This window comes from Cavia porcellus, unplaced genomic scaffold (assembly GCF_034190915.1).
Source record: "Cavia porcellus strain 051 isolate PalLab524CR breed Dunkin Hartley unplaced genomic scaffold, mCavPor4.1 scaffold_38, whole genome shotgun sequence".
NCBI lineage: Eukaryota > Metazoa > Chordata > Mammalia > Rodentia > Caviidae > Cavia > Cavia porcellus.
Genome location: NW_026947521.1, coordinates 7,374,146 through 7,397,198, shown reverse-complemented (window position 1 = coordinate 7,397,198; position 23,053 = coordinate 7,374,146). Strand labels below are relative to the sequence as shown.

Genomic DNA, 23,053 nt, shown 5'->3' with positions numbered 1-23,053 from the left:
TGTTTGTCATCTTTGTCAAAGATAAGCTGGCTGAGTGTGTTTGGAGTTGTTTCTGCATCTTCTAATCTGTTTCAGTGCAGGAATTGTGATGTTCCCTGACTTGCCTTTGTTGCCCAGAACTGCCTTTGCTATTCTAGGTGTCTTCTGGTTCCAAATGAATTTTAGGATTATTTTCTCTCATTCTGTGAGATAAGCTATTGACTGGTACTGCATTAAATCTGTATAACAATTTGAGAAGTATGGCCATTTTCACTATGTTGGTTCTGTCTATCCAGAATAAGTGCTATCTTTCCATTTTCTAATATCCTCTTTGCTTTGCTTTTTCAGAGTTCTTTAGTTTTCAATGTAAAAGTCTTTTATTTCCATTAGATTGATTCCTAAGTATTTTATTTTTTGCATGCTATTGTGAAGGATATTGTTTCCCTAATTTCCCCCTCAGTAAATTTGATTGTGCATAGAGATGCTATTGATTTTTAAGTGTTGATTTTGTATCCAGATATGCTACCGAATTCAGTTATTAAATGCAGAAGTCTTTGGATTGAGTTTTTGGGGTCTTCTTTGTATAGTATAAAATAATCTGAAAATTATGATAATACAATTTCTTCCTTTTCTATCCTTATTCCTTTTACTTCTTGGTCTTGTCTAACTGTTCTGGCTAATGTTTCCAAAACTATATTGAATAAGAGTGGTGATCGTGGACATCCTTGTCTTGTTCCTGGTTTTAGAGTGAAAGTTTTTGGGTTTCAACCATTTAGTATGATGTTGGCTTGTCATAGATGGCCTTTATCAAATTGAGATAAAGGCCATGTAATTTCAATTTTCTCTAGCATTTTCATCATGAACGTGCTTTGAACTTTGTCCAATGGTTTTTCTGCATCTATGGATGTGATTTTTGTTCTTGGTTTTGTTCTTGGTTTTATACATACACACACATATATATTTTATATATATATGTGTGTGTATATATAAAACCATCCTTGTATCCTTGGGATGAATCCCATTTGGTCATGGTATATAACCTTCTTGATAACTTGCTGCATTTTGTTTGCCAGTATCTTATGAAGATTTTTGTATCTGTATTCATTAATGAGGCTAACCTGTTGTTCCCTTTTTTGGTTGAATTCTTCTCCTCTTCTCCTTTCTGCATCTATTGAGATGAGTTTTTGGCTTGGCTCTGTTAATGTGGACATCAATGGTGCAGACAGAGAGCAGGTGTCAAGAACCATAAGGAGGAGCTGACAGAGAGAAAACTTGCTGAACTCCAGAGTGAGCAGCATTGTTGAAAGCACTTGTTGAGGAGCATCCACTGAGGAAGGGAAAGACAGGGAGGAGATTAATAATGATGTGATAAAATTCACTATGGAAAGATGGAATAAGTGCCAGGATTTTTTTTGAGAAGCACCACCCCAATGTAAATTTAACAGAGTGCTGAACCTCCTGAACTATAACATGATGTCTCATGCTGCATAAGATAATACAGGTGACAAAGTTTTCATCAGAATTGGCCCTGTGTCTAAGAGGTAAGAAAGGAAACTCTTGAAGGGTATCTCGCCCTCTAAACAATAACCTCCTCCCCACCCACTTTCTAGTCCTTCATGTGGTAAGTTACCTGAAGAAGAGGTGGTGTTCTCTCTCTTCCTACTACATTGTACTTTCACATTTGTCTGGTTAAAGACATACACAGTTCAGAACAGATTCTTTATTTACATTGAAATTATGGGGAAATTTGATTCAGTTCACAACCAATTCAGTTCATGACCAGAACTGTGGGACAAAATAAGTTTATAAACCAAGGTACCACAGTACTAAGAAGTTCCTAGAACTAAAACAAATATTCAGCAAGGTACTGGGATACAAAATGAACACACAAAAATCAATAGCATTCCTGTACACCAATAATGAACTCACTGAGGAAAAGATTAGGAAAACAGCACCATTCATAGTTGCTTCAGGAAAAAAAGATAGCTAGATATTAATCTAACCAAGGAATCATCTCTACATCTACAAGGAAAATGAGGACTACAGTACTCTGAAAAAGGAGATTGAAGAGGACATCAGAAAATGGAAAGACAGCCTCTGTTCTTTGATAAGGAGAACTCACATCATCAAAATGGCCATGTTACAAAAATAAGATATATAGACTTAGTATAATACCCACCACAATACCATTAGCTTTTCTCTCTTAGAAAAAATAATTCTAAAATGTATATGGAACCAAAGAGGCCTAGAATAGCCAATGCAATCCTGGGCAACAACAGCAAGGCAGGAGCATTACAAATCCAGACTGCAAGTTATAGTACAAAGCTACAGTAATTAAAAACAATACAGTACTAGCACAAAAGCAGATATATTAACAATGGAATAGAATAGAGGATGCAGAAAAATAAATCCCAAGCACTTTGGGTCAGCTGATTTTTGACAATAATGTATACTAGCCTTTTTATGCTTGGAAAACAGGTTATCCACATTCAGAAGAATGAATTTGGATTCATACCTCTAACCACGTATTAAAATAAAATCAAGATGGATCAAAGGTTTAGATATAAAAACACAAAACTGACTTTACTGGAAAAAATGATAAAACTTTTGAAGATAGAGGCATAGGCAAAGACTTTTGAAAAAGAACCACAGTCGCACAAGAGATAACACCAAGACTCAACAAACCAGATTATATCAAATTAAAAAGCTCCTGCATGGCACAGAAAACAACCAACACAGTTGAGGGGAAATCTGCAGAATGGGCAAAAATTTTACCAGTCCCTCCTCGGTCAGAAGACTACTATCTAAATACATTGGAGAAGAAATGCAAATGGCCAAAAAAATACATGAAAATTTTGAGTATTTTTGGTCATTAGAAAGATACAATCTAAACAAAATAACACTGAGATTCCACCTTGCTGTTATCAAGGACTCAGAAAATAACAAAGGCAGGGGGTAGGTTTTCTACACTGTTGATGGGAATGTAAACTAGTGCAACTATTTTGATTTGATTCAGGTCCTCAGTACTTTCCTGAAAGATCTAAATTCATTGAACTACATCAGTGCATGCATGCCCATGTTTATAGCTGCACACCTCACCACAGTTAAATCACAAAGTGGCCTATATGCTCAACAACAAACGATTAAAGCATAATATATATACACAATAAAGTACTACACAGTCATAAAAAAGGATAAATTTGAGTCATTTGTAGGAAAATGGGCAGATCTTGAGACCATAATGCTAAGGATAATAAATCACAAAAGGTTAAATATCACATGGTTTCTCTAATTATAAACAATTTAAAGAGCAAAATAAACCGCTATGTTAAGAGAGATGCAGTCTCTATGGACACGGGACTACGGGGGGCGGGGGGAGCACGAGAACTCGGTCTGGCCACGCGCGGAGGCGGCCTGGACGCGGACCCTGCAGCGACCCAGAGCTGCAGCCGGCGGCTGATCCCCAATCGCTTCTCAGAGCAGCGGCTGCCTGAGGTAGCACTCAGGGCTCTGGGTCCTAGCCAGGCAGAAATTCTGAACCGCGAATTCTCTGGGACACTAGAGGGCGCACGCGAGACGGACCCCCAGCTCCACACCGCGGCATAGGGCGCCAAGGCAGCACGCAGGCGCAGTCGCCATCCGTGGCTTTAAGAGAGTGGACAAAGCGGAGTGGGGCAAGGAGTGGGGAGGGCCGGGGAGGGGGCCATGCACAGCAGGGCGAGGAGGGGCCCCGATGAGTAGAGGGCGGCAGAGAGGTAGGTGGTGGGGCATGGGCAGAGCTGCTGCCGGAGCGTGCGAGGTTGAGGGGGGGAGGGGAAGGGGCGGGGCGTGCGGGATTGGGAGGAGCGAGAAGCGGGGAAGGGCGGGGCAGGAGGAACGAGGAGTGGGGAGGGGCAGAGCGGGCAGGGAAAGGAGGCGGAGTAAACTGGGGGCGGGGCGAGGAGGGGCGGGGCTAGGCCGGCTGGGGCTGGGATAGGAGCCCGAAGGCGCCAAGGCGGGGCAGAGGGCAGGAAGGAGGGCGGGGGCATGCCTGTGGGGCGGGGCCAGGAGGTTTGGACGGGGCGGGCCGAGTCCTGACTGGGGCGAGGGTAGGCGCTCGAGGGGGCGGGGCGAAGCCCAGCGGGACTGAGATAGGAGCCTGAGGGGGCCGGGGCGGGGCGGAGGCGGCCCCGCGCGCCCCCGGCTTGCTTTCTTTCTTTCTTTCTTCTTTCTTTCGTCTTTGCTGTGTCTTAACTTCGCCCCTGGCCTGGGTCGCGGACCTTGCCGTCCTTGTCGCCGGACGCCACAGCTGCACTTAGGGACCGGCGCGTGCACCGCAGTCGCCCCCGAGCGCCCCGCTATGCCCGGCTGCCCCGGCCGCCGTGGCCGCACGCCGCTGCTCTGCCCGCTGCTGCTCTTGTTCTGTGCGCTGGCGCCCGGCGCCCCCGGGCCGGCACCAGGTGGGTGGCCTCTCCTCGGGACCCCACGCCGCCGTCACCGGTCCTGCCGGACTAGCCCCCGCTTCCCACCCGGCAGTGCTAAGCGCCTCCTCCCCCAGCGCTGCCTGGTCCTGTGTCTCCCAGTGGCAGTGACGAAGCCGGGGCCTCTGGAAGAGCTGCGCCCCCAGCCCTAGTTTCAGGTTTTATTCTGAGGTTGGGTGTCGCTGAGTCACTAATGACCCCTGGGTGAGTTCGAACTCGTGATCCTCCCTTCCTTGAGTCCTAGGTTTCCAGCTTGACCCTGGAGCGCCTTCCTCCCGGGGTCCAGCTGCTCCTCCATAGCGCGGCAGCCAGGGTGCGAGTCCCCAGCCCAGCCCCGCTCCGATACACTTCCTCCCTCTAAGCTGCCTCCTAAGCGAAGGCGCCAGGGTCCTCAGCAGCCTCTGACAGCCCTGCTGCCTGCGGCTCTGGCCGGCGTCATGTGCGTGGAAGCGGTGCTCGGGTCACGGGGCTGTGGTGTGGATGGGCCAGCCGGGGACTTGACAGTCCGCTGGGGGACTGCACCTGGTGCGAGACGCTTGACCGGATCCTAGCCGGCGCGAGGTCTGGTCGCGCTGCTGGAGCTGGACGCAGGGCTCGGAGGGGCGACATCGAGCAGCACCCAGCCCGGTGGGTACACACTCATTAGATCTTAAAGGCTCCCGAAGGCAGCGCAGAACAAACCCTCACTGGCGATCGGCCACAATGAAGCCAATTAGGGGGCTGCACCCGGGTTGAGACTAGACTCCTGGGCGGGCCGCATGTCGAAGCTGTTTGTCTCCATCTCAGGCTGGATGAGGACGAACTGGCACAGGGAGTGAGCGGCATAAAGTGTCCCCAAGGAACACCCCCAGCCGGATGTGGGTCCAAGCCCGCGGCAACTGTGGGAAGTGACGGGGGAGGTGATCCAGCCTCATGGGATTCGCGTGAGAACTGAGATCCTGAATATCAGTTACTTCACACAGGACAATGGTTTATGTTAATCTTCCAGGCAGAAGATTAATAGAAAGAATTAGGAATTCTTGGAGAGTCTTGCAACCTGAACCTCTGTCTGGGAATGGAGATCACTGGGCACTCTCCGCTAGTGACCTGGGCACTAAACTCTGCCCTATGTGCCCCTGTTGTCCCCTCCAGCATGGGACTCCCCCACCCTCTTACTCCAGATCTCTGACCTGAGGCTGCCTCCTTTTTCTTCTAAGCCTAGGAGGTTCTTGCCCCAAAGGCTTTCCTTCTCTGGCCAAAGATCACTTTCTGGACTGGGTTTTAGGAGAGGGTTATTGACTGTTTCTTCACCAGGGACTTGCAGGCCTGCTGGGGCTCCCTTGTCTCCTACCCCACAAATTGTGCTGCGGGGTGGACAGGCACTATGCACACCAAGGAGTAGGCTCAGCAAGGCTGGTGTCACTCAGAACTGCTGCACCTCCCTACTCTGCTTATTTTTCCCCTTACCATGTGCTGCAGGTCATTTGAAGGCTGAATTTTAGCTCGGGCTCTTGATAGGGAGGTGAAGGTGAACACATTGTTGGCGTTTCTCTGGAAGGAGCCCCACAGTGACAGTTTGCCACCCAGGGGTGATATTCAAAGTATTTAATAGGTGCTCAGTCCCGTCAGAGCAGATGCAGCAGAACAGATTCAGCCACAAAACACTAATGCTTATCTTAAGTTAAGCCAGCTTTAACCTTATAGACTGCACACACTCAAGTAGAGTAGACTGGGTAATGCCAGTTTCAGGCACCCAAGACTCCACCAGGATCTATAGGACAGTCGTTAAATTTTTAATTCATTGTTCCCCTCTCTAACTATATTTTAATGACAAAACAACATAAGCTGTTTATAAAAGTCATTCAGAATAAAACAAGAAAATAACAAAGTCACATCCTATAAGTATTTTTAAAACCTAAACAGAGATGAAACAAATTTTTAAATAAATACCTAAGGGAGCTGGGCATGAGCTCAGAGAGCACTTGCCTGGCATGTGACAAGAAAGACAAAAAAGGAAGAAATGTAAGAGAAAAGAAGTAAGAGCAATTTAGAACTTTTCTTGCTCTTCTGTGTGCCAGCAATGGTGTAAACATTTATGCACTTGGTTTATAATATAGTTGTATGTAATGGAGCTGGATTTAAACAGACATTCCAGCTCCACAGCATACTGGTCCTAATGGCATTTATACACAGCGTAGTGTTACTTAGCCCTACTCATGGGTCTTTTGTTTATGTCTGCAGTGCTGGGGATCAAACCCATGACCTGGCAAGCACTGCACCACTGAGCTACACCCCAACCCCTTTCATGCTTTTGAATTTGATGGGCTGTTTCTTTATGACTCAGCTACAATCCCATCTTGCAATATTTGCCCAAGGTCTAGAGCAGGGGTTGGTACCAGGACTGCACACCCATGAGAGCATGGGTCCCTCCCAGGGACAGTTTCTCAGGCTATTGGGGCCATTATCCCAGAAGATACCTGCCCCTGCCCTTCATTTGAGGACACTACAGTTCCTAGACATATGCCAGTAGCTTCTGTTCTTCTATATAGAGACTTCAAGTCTGGCTCTCATTGATGCTACATGAACTTCGTGCCTTCAGCTGCTCTGGCTATCGTTATTATTGTGGAAACTGTTGGTGCCATTCATTCATCAAAGGCTTGGAGAGCTGCTGTCATCTTATTCTCTGTCTCTTTGCCATTTTCAGCCCTCAACTTGGGCTGTCCTCCTTTCTGTTTTCTGATTTGGATTCTCCATGCAGGTGAGGAGACTGAGGCCCAGAGAGGTGGCATAACTGAGCTCACACAACCGCTGTGTGGCCTGCTTAGGACCTGAGTCAAGGTCTTTCTACTTTCAAGCCCATGTACTTGTCAGGATATTACAGTGTAATTTCATTGTCTCATTTCATATGTCTGTGCGAAGGGTAATGTCTTGCTGCTTCTCTTCCTTTCTAGTTTTCCCACTTCTTGGAGGCTCTGTCTCATGGTCTTTACCTCAGGATGCCATCTCAGTGGGCCGTCTCTGGTGAGACATTTTTTCACTGCAGTCCCTCCATAGTGTGTCTCTTCCTCTGGGCTGGACCTTCTCAGCACCATGCCAGGGAAGGGGCATAGATTCCCTCTTCCCACTTCTCTATTTTGAGGATATTGTTTGCATTTTCCTGGTTTTTGGAGCACCTGTTTCTCCTGCACAATTAGTAGCCAAGGACCATACACCATATACCAATGGACCAGCCTTTTATAACAGAAATGAGCCAGGCATGTTGACACCTGCCTGTAATCCCAGCACTCGGGAGGCTGAGACCAGAAGATCGTTGTAAGTTTGAGACCAGTGTGGGCTACAAAGTGAACTCAAGGCCAGCCTGAACTGCACAGTGAGATCCCATCAAAAAAAAAAAAAAAACAATTATAATTATATATATATATATATATATATATATATATATATATATATGTAGAGAGAGAGAGAGAGAGAGAGAGAGAGAGAGAGAACAAGGCTGATAAGGAGAGAAATTTGTCTTGCAAATGGGACTATGGGGCCACTTGGTCTACCTCTTCTTTTCCACATTTTGGTTAGAGAGTTAGTTTTAACAGAGTGAAAGAAAATAAAATGTGATGCTCATGGGCAACCTACAGTCAGCCACAGTGTCGGGATGAGGGAGTGTGAGACTGAGCCGGAAGGGGGAGATAGACCCCTCTAAAAGAGACCAATTCTTCTTCCCCAGCTACTTCTGCCAGGTAGAAATTTAGGCCTGACATGGATGGATAATGTGATTTTTCAAGAGAAGCTGAGTATTGATATTTTTGTAGAAAAACATGGGATTCTTGAACACTGGCAGCTGGTTCAAATGTTCTTCAATGTTTTTTCCAGCTAAAACAGACCTAAACAAAATCAGGTCTGCAAGCTGTAGATGTAGTTACAGTCCCAAATGCTTTATTAAGTGGCCAGGGCTGTAAGTCACCTGAACTTATCAAGCCCAGCATCTTCCCTCAGACTCCCTGGATTAGGAAACTGCAGAGATTTCAGGCCCCCCCGGGGGGGAGGGCAGGGCCTTAGATCTGGAATCAGAGTATCTGGGCTGGGGCAGGGTGCCTGCACTTTTTCAAAGCTCTGTAGGTATCTCTTATGGGCAGCCAAGTTCACTCCGAGAGAAAATTTCCTAACTTGCCTCATGGTCAGAGTTCCCCCGAACTGCTGATAAAAACACAGCTTCCCAGTCCTATTTCCTGGTGATGCTGAGTCAGTGAGCCTGGGCTGGGGCCTGGGACGTTTTTAAAGACATTCTTGTCCAGGAAGTCTGGAAAATCTTTGTACTTGCCCTCCTGAAGCTCACTGATGGAAACACTTGCTCAGAGCCACAGGCCAGCGTCCCCAGCCCACAGCCAGGGACTCCAGGAGAAGGCTCTTTGGGTCCTGCCCTTTGGGACAGCTGTGGGTCATGTGACGCCTGTAGGAGTAGGCACGTGGCTGGTGTGTGCAGGGTGCTCCACATACCCATGACACACAGGACGCGGAGAGGATGAGTTTGGCTCCACAGTGAGGCTAGGGAAACCTCCAGCTTTGGCCCAGCTTCCCTTCAGCTTTGGCAGGCAGCCCAGAGTCCTGGTGGGACATCTGCAGGGCACCAGACATTGCTGTGGGCCTGAGGAGTCCCTGTTGTGACCAGTTAGGATCCAAGAGCTGGGCATAAACCCAGCAGGTCTTTGAGGCACCTGGGGCTAGCAGAAACCCCGGGCTGTTGGGTTTTTTAACCGTTTCTCAGAGCCTGGGGATTTCAGAGGAAACTGAGGCTCTCTCTCAGACAAACTGCTGGGAAAACAGCAGAATATTTTGAATTTTGAAGAGACAAAAACCATTCAGAAAATGTGCACTTATGTCTCAGCTCTGCCAAGCTCACTGTGTGCCTTTAGACCTGTCTTTCTGCCTCTTGGAGACTTCTTTCCTTTACTTTCTCACCTAGGAGACAATTTAGGTGTTTGCCACAGTGGTGGCAAACAGATGGCACATGTGCCACAGCAGGCTACTCATATCATTGGAAGCTCTAAAAGGTTCACCATCACGGGTCTGGGAGATCTTTCTATAGGTGTCTCAGCCTGGTGTCTGTAACCTAAGGGGCCTTGAATTTCAGGGATCTATAAACTTGAATCAAAAATATTACATCTCTAATTTTCCTTTTTCTTTTTTTTTTTTTCTCTCTTTTTTTAGACAAGGTTTCTAAAACTGAGAAACAGTTCATCCACTCCTCACACAACCTCAAGAATAAGTTCCAGTGTATCTCCATTCTGCAGATTCAGTCCTTTGTAGTTTAGACTGGACTTGAATTCACTTTGTAGTCCAGGCTGGTCTTGAATGCAAAGCGATCCTCCTGCCTCAGCCTCCCAAGTGCTGGAATATTTTGGGCAAGATCTCGCTATGCAGTTCAGGCCGGCCTCAAACTTACAGAAATCCTCCTGCCTCTGCCTCCCAAATGCTGTGATCACAGGTGTGTGCCATCACACCCAGCTCTAATTTTTCTAATCTCCAGGTGAAACTCATTATTTCCTTCAATTATGCATATTTCCAATAAGTCTCAATAGCTTTAGCAGCATCTGTGATTTTTTTCTGTCAGTAAGGGGAAAAAACCATTCATCTTCTCTCATTACAGTTGCAGGTAACTCAAGACACACACTCATCAGTACTTCAAAATCACCACAGTTACCAAGTTTCCCATTAGGCCTTATTTAGTGAATTAATAAAGGACTGAGTAATTTCATACTCTGTTCTCCCTACCTGCCCCCATACTGGGACGCTTTAATTGCTGAGCTACATCCTCAGCCCTTTTTATTTAATTTTGAGACAGTCCCGCTAAGTTGCTTAGGCTGGTGTCAAACTTGCAGTCCTCCTCCTGCAGCCTCAGATAAGCAGAGCTTACAGGCCATGAGACACTGCAGCCAGCTAGCTCTTGCATCTAAAAGAAACGAAAGCTGCTCCTTTGAAGTGGTAAGTTCAGAAGTCTGGGAGTCCCCTCCCCACTTCACCTCCCCTATTCTCTATCTCCCAATCCCAGGAGACTTGGAGACACCTGCAGCATCCTCAGGCAGGTGACAGCGTGTTTTATAGTAGCAATTATAACCATCATCTTGGCCTCCTGGTTCAACCAGTGGGCCAGGCACTAAGTGGAGAAACTCAGTTCATCCACTCCTCACACAGCCCCAGGAGTAAGTTCTATTATTCCGCAAATTCAGTCAACAAATATCTCCACTTACAGCACATAAAATCATCAACAAAGAAAATAAAGACCTTTGCCTTTCTAGAGTTTATACTGGAAGGAAGGGAAGAAAACAAATGGAAAACATAATTAAAATCTTGTATCAAAGTACTGGGGATGGGGAGGTCAGCACTTTCTCACCCAGAAGTCAGTCTGGAGCCCATTCAAATAGGTGAAGTTAGCCCATGGGAAATTGAGAGGAGTGCTTGGAGCAGGAATGGGGGTAAAAACCCTTAAAGCATGAACCTACTGGGCTGTCCTGGATCCTCAAGGAGCCATGGCTGCAGACAGAGATGCAGGAAGCAAGGCTGCTGCCATCCTCTCCCTGGGCTTCCTGCACCACTACCAGAATCCATCACTCTAATGAGGTGGGAGCTCTGTTCAGGTTCTGAACAGAGGATGACCTTGGTCATCAGATCAAGAGCTTAAGGAATCCTGGCTGCAGTGCTAGAAACTGCCTCTTGAACGTTTCCCAGGGCAGATGGTGGGGTACCTGAGAAGTCACCAGAGATGAAATGGCAGAGTTAGTGGACACCCAGCAGGACCAGAGTCCACACATCCTTGGCCCAGGGCCCTCACAGCTACTCTCAGGTCCCATGGTCATGGTTTTCTCTCTCCCAGCAGAATCTGCAACTGACAGCCTGATGTCATTGGATGTTGTGCACCCAGTGCGTGTGGACGCAACCGGCACCTTCCTGTCGTTTGAGCTCTGGCCACACACTGTGCAGAAGCGGGCAGCACCAGATTCAGATTTAGATTCAGGGCCTGCACCTCGTGCTATGCCCACCTTCTTCCAGCTGCGCTACCGTGGGCGGGAGCTGCGCTTCAATCTCTCAGCCAATTCGAGGCTGCTGGCACCAGGCTTTGTTCTCGAAACTCGTCGCTTGGGTGGCCTGGGCCACACACACATCCGACCACACAAGCCTGCCTGCCACCTGCTAGGCCGTGTACAGGACACACAGCTTGAGGGCGGCCGAGCAGCCATCAGTGCCTGCGATGGGTTGGTGAGTGCCAGGAACCCTTCCTGGCCTGGCATTTTGGTCACCCACTGTGTCTTCCTCTGCCAGTCTCCTAAATAGAAGTGAGAGCACAGGGCCTGTTGGTCACTAGGATAGTGGCTTTACCTGAGCCAGAATCACCCTTGGGTTTTGACAAGCAGGTGTGGGAAGGGCCTCACACTTGCCCTTTTGAGAATGTCCCAGGCAGCACTGATGCTGCAGGCTCCATGTGGAACATCACTGTTTGTGGAGCTAATCAGTGGACCCTGGGGTTTACTGTCACCTGGGGCTGCTCCTCCTTAGTCTTCCGTAGACCAGCTCCCTGTCTTAGTTCTCATCACCAAGACACCATCCTCAACACCCACGACTTAAAGGAGAGATTTATTCTGGCTCATGTTTCAGCCCATGCTCTGCATGCATGAAGAAATGATGGCAGAGGGGCCTGGTGGATAAAACACTGCTCACTGCATGACAGGCTAAGCCCAAAGGCAGCGAGACCAGAGGGCATAACCAGGGAGAGAGGCAGACCCAAGCCAGGCCTCACCTCGAAACTGCAAGCCAACTGTAAGCCTGTCATCTAGTCATCTTCCACAAGCCTCATGAGGCTCTTGGGGGACATCTGGATCTAAACCACAACCCCCTCCCTTGCTCTTTAACCACTCTGCAGGGGTCTTCAAGCCCCCTGACCCCTTCACCCAGACCAGAGGTCTGGGGAAAGCAGGCCTCAGTTTTTGGGCCTTGTGCCCTAATTGCTTCCCCTACTGCAGCTGCCAGAGCCACTTCTGCTAAGGGTGGCACAGGGCCCCATTCTGTCCCTGCTTTGTGCCCAATACTGCCCTCCCAGTTCTGAGGATGAGGTGTGGGAGCAGTGGTGACAGGCACATGTTCTTGGCCATCCACTGTTCCCGTAGGGCCCTTGCATCAGTATCTTGAACCATGATAGCAAAAGTCGTAAGGACAGGGCAGCCTCCAGTACAAGTTTCAGACCCCAGACCTTGGATTCCCCACACCCTACCTTTGCATAATGCCTCAGGGAGCCTGGACAGCATCTGTGCTTATCATGCAGGGTTCCAATTTCACAGATGAAGAAATGACTCAGGGAAGAATATGCCTAAGGTTTCTGGTCATCCAGAGCTATAGACTACATTCAGATGGGGTCCCTAGTCCCCAGAATGGATGCATAGTTCTGCCCTCTAAGCTCCTTGGGCCTGTGTGACCCAAGCAAGGGTAGATTTGGTGCCAGAGGGGAGATCCAAGCAAGTGGCACCTTTGTCCCTGTTGGGGTCCTGAACATCCCAGGGAGGTGGGCTCTCTTGAGATTCTTCCATTCCCTCCCTTTTATGGGGGACATGCCAAGGCACCTTTGTTTCCCACTCGTGATCAGTTCTGCCCCAGGGAGTGGGCTGTCCTGGGCTGTGAACATCTCAGTGGCTTGGACATGGGCAGAGTTACTTGTGAAGTGACCACTACATCAAGGGGGCCAAGGGAAGATCACACAGTCTGGTTGTCTGGGAAGAGCATGATGGCTGGGAAAACAAAGTAGCCTGAAAGCCTGGATACAAGTTATTTGAGCTAGAGAAATATAGAGGACTCTGCAGGAACCATTGTCCCCAGATTTAGGGGTAAACCATTTCTCCTTCCTCAGGAGATGGACCTGGCATCCTAAGAGAAGGGCTCTGAACTCCTCTGCAAAGCCTCTGTGCAGAGGGCAGAAAAGGACATTCCGGCAGAGGGCAGAGTATGGACAAAGGCCCAGAGGGAGACAAGTGCTGTGCATATCTGTGGCAGGCACAGGGAGGGCTAGTGGAGCAGAACAGGTCTCCGGGGTGGTGGGATGGGCAGCCAGGCACCAACCCTCCCTGTATGACCCTGCTGCTTCTTCTCTAGAAAGGAGTTTTTTGGCTGTCCAACGAGGACTACTTCATTGAGCCCCTAGACAAGGCTCCAAAGCAGCCCAACCATGCATGGCCCCATGTGGTATACAAGTACCAGACCCCTGAGAGGTGGGCAGAGCAAGGTGATATCCAGGCTTCACGCACCTGTGGGGTACAAGGTATGCTCATCTCTGTAGTTTGTGGCGCTAGTGGGCCTGGGGACTTGGAAGGCCTTTGTGTGGCATCATTGGCTCTGCCAACCACTATTCTTCAAGTGTCCCAGCCAGTGGCAGCAGAGACCTTAGCTAGGCCCTCACATCTCTGTTCTGGGTGCAGAATAACTGGCTGTATCATTGAGGACCTAAAGCACAGTACCTAGGGCCCCCTCTGCAGAGTAGCCATAATGCCAGCCAGTCTAGGAAAGAAACCGACTGCTGAGAGCTCCTGGAGTTTGAGGACCGCTTTACTAACTCCAGCTGCCCACCATTCAGGGACTGTTTGCCAGAAGAGATATCCATACAGACACACCTCTTGGCCTCAGTTTCCCCAGCTTCATGGAGGTGCTTCAGGGCAGTGGACCCTCAGTGGGATCAGCTGGATTGAGTCTTGGACCTCCTGGGGAAGAGGTTAGACCAGGGATCTACATGTGGAGTCAGGGAAAGAAACATGCAAGGAGACGGGACAACCTCGTATGAAGAGTCAGCCTGGAGGTAGATCATCTAATCCTATTTGTAGGAGTAATCCTGGAAATCAGAATCAGAGAAGGGAAGTGGCTAGGCCAGAGCCACACAGTGTAGTCTGGGGGAGCCCCAGGAAGGAAATCAGGCCTCTCCTTTGTGATTTGGTTCTATTTGCACTGTGCCAGAAAGAGCTCACTCAGGAAAGGCCCTCAGGACACAGGTTCTGGGCCAGCTAACCATACCCCATTGGGGGTTTTAGTGTCCCCAGAGCTGGAGCGTCAACAAGAGGACCGGGAGCAGCCACAACCGGGAAAGCAACAACGGCAAAAGCGTTTGTACCATGGCTCGGTCAGCGAGGAGAAGTGGGTAGAAACCTTGGTGGTGGCTGACACTAAAATGGTGGAATACCACGGGCAGCCACAAGTGGAGAACTACGTGCTGACCATCATGAATATGGTGAGGCTGTCATGGTACCAAATACCATAGCAGTGGTATTTGGTAGGGGAGGAGGGACTGCAGTGGGTGATATTCAAGGAGGGTGTGGGGCAGAGTGACTGGCAAGCTGCATCCCAGATGCAAATCCAGGCTCCAAGCAGGAAAAAAGGTTCCCAAGTTTCCAAGTCCACAAGGGATGTGACCTGGAAGGTACATCAGGAGAGGGTGCTGCCACAAGGCTCCTCAGACATCACCCAGCTGAAAAACATATACCCATCCCCCACTTTTGGCACCCAGAATGCTGGGTAGAGTGCTGCATGGGGACACTGTGGGTGCCATGCCACTCATTGGCACTTGGATGGGGGGGTGGGACACCAAGATGGCCACTGTTCTGTGCCGCCTGGGAAGCTCAGCAACCATGTGATTCATCCATCCTGCCCTGAACCAACCCTCTCCTATGTCCAGACCTATGCTGGGTGCTGAGGACACATGTCCTGCCTAGACTTGTGCATACATTAGAGGGGCAAGGATCTGCTCAATTCTTGGTTGATCATCTGGTTACCTTGAGCAAGTAATTCATCGATGAATGAGGGAGGAGGGTAGCACTTCATAGGGCTGGAAAACTGCCTTTGCTCCCTTGACACTTGAATCAACACAGCCCCTTGAAACAAGTGGCTGGAGAGCTGCATAGGTACCATGTCTGCTATAGTCCAATGGCATGGAGCACTGTGGCTCCCAGAGCCAATGGCAGGCAAGTGGTGCCTTCCCTGAGGGACAGATAGAAACCTTTGAGCAGCCAGACTCCTCCTGCAGCTCCTGGAGAAAGCTCAGCCCTAGCACTTGTAGCAACCCCAACAGGCCTCTGCACAGCCCTACTTCTCTCCAGCTATGCAGCCCTGCAATCCAACCATCTTCCAGAAGCCCCACCTATAAGTTCATGAGGCTCTTGAAGGACATCTTCATAAACTCTAACATCCCACCTTTAACCTCTAAAAGACTCAACCATATCCCTTTTTTTTTCAAAATCCATTCAGTCCATCTCTAAGAGTTGCCAAAGCTCTAAGTCTCAATATTGCTGAAAAGTCCAAGTCCAAAGTCCCCTCTGTGGCTTAAGGCAAACTCTTAGCTGTGGATTTCTGTAAAATCAAAAGAAAGTTAAACACTGCTGCCATACAATGACACAGGGTAAACATTCTCCTTCGAAAAGGGATAGAAAGCAATGGGACCAAAACACACTGAAATGCAGAAGGGCAAACTTGAAGTGCTATAACTCCCTGCCCAACACTCAGGGCAATCTGTGGCATGATATGGGCTCCAAATGTCTTGAGTATCCTTACCCCTAAGGCATTTCCACTGATTTTGCCCCTCATGACATTTTTCTACTGACTGCCTATGGCTTTCCTCAAACATTTTGTGTTCCTGGCTTCTCCATCTTCCTGGGGTCTCCACTGTGCTTTTGGCTTTATTCCCGCAGCCTCACACACAGTCCTCTCAGTAAAACACAGCCTGGCCTCTCAAGCCTTCATCTGAAATCTGGCTGGAAACCTCCATGATTGTATAACATGCTTGCACCACATAGATGATGCCAAGGTCTGCAGCTGCCAGCTCCAATAATAGCTACACCCTTTTGCATCATGACTGTAGAAACTCTTGGGTGCCTGGATATTTGAGCACCATGAGAAGAATCCCAGGAATCCATTTTCCCAGATGTGTTTCCTAGTAGGGTACCCTGGGGCTGTCTTCTAAAAGGAAAGTCTTTCACTTTTGCAATTTTGAACCTGAGAAAAATAAGATCTTGCTGATTGCTATCATGGCATTATCCATTTTTTTCTGTTATCCTAATCCAAAGTACTTGGCTTCTTTTTAATATTAATCTTTTCATCTAGGCTCTCCTGTCCTCTATATTTGCAGACCTCAACTTTATAGGGCACTCCTTTCCAGCAGAAACTTTTGAAATCACTCAGCTGTGCTGTTTCCTCTTGATTTTCAGTGTAGAACAAGCTAAATGCCCTCAGCAGTAACCATGCCACAGCCTGAATGTTGGGCTGCCTTGAAACTTCCTCTGCCAGAATAAATGGGCCTCCACACTTAATCTATGTCTCCTGAAAAGCCTCAAGATATGAGCAAACCATAGATAAATTTTCTGCCAGAGTATAACATGGTCTTGAGTCCAAAAGCCAGTGGAGGGCCAGGGATTAGCTCAGTGGCATAAAGTGCCTGCCTTGCAAACATATGATCATGAGTTCCATCCCCAGTACCAAAAAAAAAAAAAAAGCCAATGGAGTCTTTGTTGCTAACTGAAACCTGAGCCCAGTCTTTACTATCTACCTTCTTATCAGCATTATGGTCTTTGAGCTCTGCCCAGAATCTCTGATCAGCATCTCTAGCTAGCATTGCCAGACATTTCCAGATTCCTCCTATGAACCAATTCCAAAGGCTTTTGAACTATGTGGTCAGGCCATGTCACAGAAATAACCCCATTTCTCTGGTATCAAAATCTGTCTTACTCGCTTCTTCACTGAGACAAATACCCATCACTCACATTTCAGTCCCTAGTTATCTGGCTCCAAGGCAGAACAGCATGGCAGAGGAAAAATTGCTCATGTCATGGCAGACAGAAAGCAGTGAGAGAAGGGAGGAGCTAGGGAGAGAGATGAACACTTCCAAGGCTGTGCAACAGAAACTTGCCTCTTCCCAGACCTGCTTCCTGATAGCGAATCAGCTATAACAGCCCCTAATCCAGGCACCTTACAAAAGCCCACCACTGAGTACATGAAGCTCTTGGGGGACATCTACATATAAACTGTAATAAGCCACATCTTTTGGACAGGTGGCTGGCCTGTTTCATGACCCCAGCATTGGGAACCCAATCCACATCACCATTGTGCGCCTGATCCTGCTGGAAGATGAAGAGGTAAGAGGTCATGTGGACCCATACTGCCTTCTAGCATTGACCGCTGAGCCCTCCTGCCTGTACCCTGAGTTTCCCTGTATGTAAATACACAGTAAAGACCCCTGGACCTGGACAGTTTCCTCTACTATGCTCTAGTCCCTGACTCTCCCTCTGTTAGGCCTCCGGGTCCCCCAAGGGGTAGCTACAGGAAGGGGAGAGGCTAGAGGCCAACTGCTTGCCCTCCCACTGCCCCCTATACTTCTGCATCACCTTTGTGTGCTGAGAATTGGGCCTGTCCTGTGGAAATCCAGGGTAAGCATGAGTGGTCGCTCTCTCTGCTGCAGAAGGACTTAAAGATCACACACCATGCAGACAACACCCTGAGAAGCTTCTGCAAATGGCAGAGGAACATCAACATGAAGGGGGATGCCCACCCCCAGCACCATGACACGGCCATCCTGCTCACAAGGTATACCTGCCACAGGAGAGTAGGGACAGGAAGATCACCTCTAATGGGGGCACTGGGGGAGAGGTATGTCTGCTCAGGTTCTGCATAGCTTGGCCTGAGGCTGCAACACTGGGAAGTCTTTGGGGGTTTTGTTGTTGATGTTTTGTTTTGTTTTTGTCTTTTTGAGACAGGGTCTCGCTATGTAGTTTAGGCTGGCTTGGGCTCACTTTGTAGTTCAGGCTGGTCTTGCAATGATTTGCCTGTCTTAGCCTCCCAAGTGCTGGGATTATAGGAGTGTGCAGCCATGCCAGACTGTTTTATTGTAACTGGATTTGTATTAGGTTGTCAGAAACTATGCAGAGAGGCCATGTATCTCCTCCATACCATTTGTCCACTGGTAACATCCTACATGGCTGCAGTGCAATATCCCAAGCAGGAGGTTGACATGAATACTGTCCACTTAGTGAGATTTCATCAGGCTTTCGTGTGTGTGTGTGTGTGTGTGTGTGTGTGTGTGTGTGTGTGTTTACTGCACACCTGCTGTATAGGTTCACATGCCCACAGTCCAGATACAGAGCAATCACATCAGAAGTCTATGACATACCACCTGTTTATGTCACAGTTTCCAGCCCACTTCTGGCATCTCCTCATCTGACCAAAGACTAAGTGTTGGACTTGTTCTCTCTCTACTGAGTGCCAGCAGCTTCTATCAGCACCTTAACTAAGACAGGACTAAACCTGCACTAGGCACGTGCCCACCTCAGGCCCACATGGGTGTCTGGTGGGTTGTGTGTGACTGAGGGTACCTGCTTTGCAGTGGCCACTGTGTTGGCCCGATGTCACAAGATGGCAGAGGGAATCCCTCTTGAGCCCTCTCTTGGGTGAGCACAGGCCCTGTCTTGCCTCCTCTGAAGGCTGCATCTCTCCCTCTGTACAGGAAGGACTTGTGTTTAGCCATGAACCAGCCCTGTGAGACCCTGGGCCTGTCCCATGTGGGAGGCATGTGCCAGCTGAACCACAGCTGTAGCATCAATGAGGACACGGGCCTGCCACTGGCCTTCACCGTGGCCCACGAGCTTGGGCACAGGTACCATGTTTCTCCTCTCTGCCACCCCAAATCCCAGCTTCAGCTTCCCACATTGGAGACCAGTAGATAGATTATAAAGTCACCAAGAAATGAAACTTTCTAGGGTGGACCAGGCCATCAAACTGTACCACATACAGCCAGCCCCCTGCACTGTCCCCATCCACCACTCGGCTGGGCTGCTTCCTTGTTGAGTAGAAGGGAGGCCCATGAGGCATGTCCAGGGCTGACCCAGTGGGGCCTTATTGGAAGAGGTTTAGGATGGGGCTGCAGCCCTTAGCTGTCCCTGTTCTTTCTGCTCCATGACCTGGGCAAATGTCAAGCCCCAGAACACTGTGTGCTCCCCATAGATTGAGAGATAGGCAGTGATATCCAATATGCCGCTTCTGACACCTGAGCCTGGGGCTCATCTAGAGCATGGCTACTTACCTGCTGAAAATAGTGGCACCTTAGATGTCCAGCAGGCTGGTCAGGACGGGACAGAGGTGTGGAGTCACCCACTCAGACATTCTGGTGGCAGTCACATACCTAGGGCCATGAAGGCATAGGTAGAAGAGCTCTCTGCCCTATTCTGCCACTTATTAACCATTACTAGGATCAGTCCTTAGCCTTCTGGGAGCAATGACAAGGACTGAGGCAATGCTACTTCTGAACATGCCTTGAGGAAGAGTATTTCCCTGTGTCCTTCCTGAGAGTGGTCTCTGGAAACCTTTCTGGAAGGTGATAGCTCAGATCCTTTGACCCAAGGACATCCCTTGGGATGGGGACTAGGGGGAAGGCTCTGCCCACCAGCTCTTGATGTGGATGAAATTACATGGCCATAACAGACTCCCACATGTGCCATCTGCTTGCTGTTATTGGCTATCTCGGGGTCATGGACAGAGCTGTTCTGGGTTCCTGGCCCTTATGTCAAGCTAAGGTTAATGCACCTGATGGAAGATCTCAGGGGACCTCAGCTGTCATACCCACAATGGGCACTAAGGAAATGGCTCAGCGAAGGCGTACAGCCATCCAGTGACACAGCCAGCCTAGGGGACCCTTGGGGGAAGGGCAGCCCATGGCCTCCCTCCCAGCTCACCTGCCCCTGGGGCCTGTGCTCTCACACAGTTTTGGCATTCATCATGACGGAAGCGGCAATGACTGTGAGCCTGTTGGGAAACTGCATTTCATCATGTCTCCACAGCTCCTGTACGACTCTGCCCCGCTCACCTGGTCCCGCTGCAGCAGCGAGTACATCACCAGGTTCCTCGAGTAAGTGTCCCACAGCCTGGGCACTCTGCCCTGACTTCCGGGTCACAGTGCAGATGGTGGCACTGCAGTACCAGGGAACAGGATGCACAGAGAAGCCCAATAGGTGCAGGCCTGCAGGCCCAGGGCCCCAAGGTTCTGCTAAAAGGGGACTCCTGGGTAGATACTCATGAACACAGGTGAAAAGCAAGGATGCTCTTGGCAGAGGACACAGGCAAAGCCAGCCATCTAGCAAAGAACACCTTTCTCACTTCCCGTCTTGGGTTAGCAGCAGCCTGGCCTTCTCTGAAGCTGCTTCTCTCCACCTGTGCAGGAAGGACTTTTGTGCCACCAGTTGTCCCTGATGTTCTCAGAGAAGTGTGCAGTTATGAAAAGCTCTCAGGGCAAAGGCTTCAGAGGTTGTGAGCCTTGAGGGAGGCTACATGTCCCAGTGAGAAGCAGGGGAACTGAAATAGAGTTTTTCCTTTCTTTCATCATCTCTTAATTTGCTAAGATATTCACATGTAATGTTTTACATAAGAAAAAATTTAAATTTAAGTCATTAGCATGCATTTTATCTCCCATCTTCACATGCAGTTTCCATTTTGCACTGCTGGGGTTTGATCCTGGAGTTGTGCATGTGCAAGACAAGGGCTCTGCCACTGCCATGAACTCTAATTTTAAATGAAAATACATATAAGAGTATGCACAATTCGTCTTTCAACATGCACATTTACTGAGCAGTGGAGATGCTGCTCACACTCACTCAGTTATTTCCAGACTCATTTTCTTCCTTAATATGTGCACTCTGCCTTCAGCATACTGAGACGTAAGGAGAAGTGGCGAGCTGGAGGAGTTGTACAGTGGCCTTTCTTTCCTCTGTCTCCCATATCATACTTGTTAGTAAAGTGGCTGACTCTGACCAGCACAGGACCTTAGTAGGTTTTTCATTACATCTTCAGTTTCATTGATTGATATTGGTTTATTTAGAATTTTTATATCTTCTTGATTCAGCTTTGATAATTCATATATACCTAGGAATCTGTCCATTTCTTCTGCATTTTCCATCTTATTAGAATACAGTTCTCAAAGTAGGTATAGACGATCTGGATTTCTGCAGGATCTGATGTGATTTCACCCTTTTCATTCCTAATTCTGTAGATTTAAGTCTTTTCTTTCCTTTTTTTTGATAAGGTTGGCTAAGAGTTTGATGATTTTATTTAATCTTTCAAAGAACCAATTATTCAGTTCATTGATCCTCTTTCTTTTCATTGATTTTTTTTTTTAGTTTACAATGCATTAATTTCTGCTCTGATTTATCATTTCCTCTCTTATGAGCTTTGGGCTCACCTGCTCTTCTTTTTCTAGAAGTTTGAGGTTCCACATTAAGTTGTTTATTTGCAGTTGTTCTACTTTCGTGATGTGAGCACTCACGGCTCTAAATTTTCCTCTTAGGACTGCTTTCATTGTGTCCCATAAGTTCCAGTATGTTGTATTATCATAATCACTTAATTGTAGAAACTGTCTAATTCCTTCTTTAATTTCATCTGTAACCCATTTGTTGTTCAGGAGAGTGTTATTTAATTTCCATGTATTTATGAAGTTCTTATGGTTTCTTGTACCGTTGATTTCCAGTTTCATTGCACTATGGTCTGATAATCGTGGGAGAATTTTCCTTTGCATGTTTTATGTTTTATGAGCATGTTTCTTACGTATGTGCTATGAGCTAGTATGTGATCTGTTTTGCAAAATGTTCCATGCGGCACAGAACCTTGGTGAGAACAGGTGACAGAAACTTGTTGCCTTCTTTCTGTGTTGGAAGCACATTTGGGTGGGAAGTAAGGCTTCTGGGTTGTATAAGTTCCTTTATCTATCGTTGTCAACTCGATAAGCATATCTTCACATGGTTTGTTATTGTCTTTTCTGAACAGCATGTTGTAAGACTCTCAGGACTCTGTGCTCAGGGGGCAAAGGAGTGGAGGGCACAGTGGGAAGATATGGGTGTGTCTCTTCTGCTCATGCCCATGCTCCCATGTCCCACGGGACCTGATTTAACAAAGCTCAAGTTCAGAGACCCTGAGTATTCAAGATAGTGGCAGCAGAGCCCTTGGTCACCTCGTCAGGTAGTTCCTTTAGAAGCAGCTCACCAATTAAAACTATTCCAGTCCTTCTTGCCTCGAACAAAGAATTGGATGTGATAAACTACAAACAGTGTCAGAAGTTTATTTGAAAAGTGAAAGGTGAATAGGGTAAGGGAGGAATTAGCACTGTAGAGCAAACTTGGACTGAACAAAGAAAGGACAGGATAAAAGCAAAAATAAAAGCATACCCTGCATCTGGGAGATGCAGACTAGACACAGGATTGGCTACTGTGCAGAGTCACAGGAGTGGGCTCCCTGGGCATCTCATCTTTTATGCCATCCACATCTCATAGAAGCCCATAAGAAGTTACACACATAATGTCCTAATTGTTTGGCGCTGACCTAGAATGTTATAAGTGACAGGTCCCACTTATTTCCCCAGCCAGTTTTCACACATCTTTCCTCCTGTATCCTTCTAAAAGACAAATCCCATAAATTTTTATGGGATGCTAAGGGAGTGGTGATTTCTGTCTTCTATAGCTTATTTGAGCTGAAAGGAGCTATAGGGATTATGTACTCTCCAACTGTCTTGGCATGTTGTGGCTTATGACTGGTTGAAGAAGCAACCTGTTACAAATTGAGAAAATTGTTAGTGACCCTCAAGCTGCCTG

At 48.1% G+C, this 23,053-nt stretch overlaps 1 protein-coding gene across 3 annotated transcripts in view; it reads left to right on the top strand.

Moving 5' to 3' along the window:
• Nucleotides 1-4,092: 4,092 nt before the first annotated feature.
• Nucleotides 4,093-23,053, top strand: part of Adamts7 (ADAM metallopeptidase with thrombospondin type 1 motif 7) — a 54,937-nt gene continuing 35,976 nt past the window's right edge. The window contains exons 1-8 of one of the 3 annotated variants that reach the window (XM_013145575.3): nucleotides 4,093-4,418; nucleotides 11,287-11,666; nucleotides 13,548-13,713; nucleotides 14,474-14,670; nucleotides 17,480-17,563; nucleotides 17,887-18,011; nucleotides 18,928-19,077; nucleotides 20,182-20,325. In XM_013145575.3, the coding sequence (XP_013001029.1) occupies nucleotides 4,319-4,418; nucleotides 11,287-11,666; nucleotides 13,548-13,713; nucleotides 14,474-14,670; nucleotides 17,480-17,563; nucleotides 17,887-18,011; nucleotides 18,928-19,077; nucleotides 20,182-20,325 (1,346 nt within the window). In that variant the 5' untranslated portion in view covers nucleotides 4,093-4,318. Of the gene's footprint in view, nucleotides 4,419-7,895; nucleotides 11,667-13,547; nucleotides 13,714-14,473; nucleotides 14,671-17,479; nucleotides 17,564-17,886; nucleotides 18,012-18,927; nucleotides 19,078-20,181; nucleotides 20,326-23,053 lie in introns of those variants that run through there. The other 2 variants (XM_013145577.3, XM_063243427.1) reach the window with 2 other exon arrangements.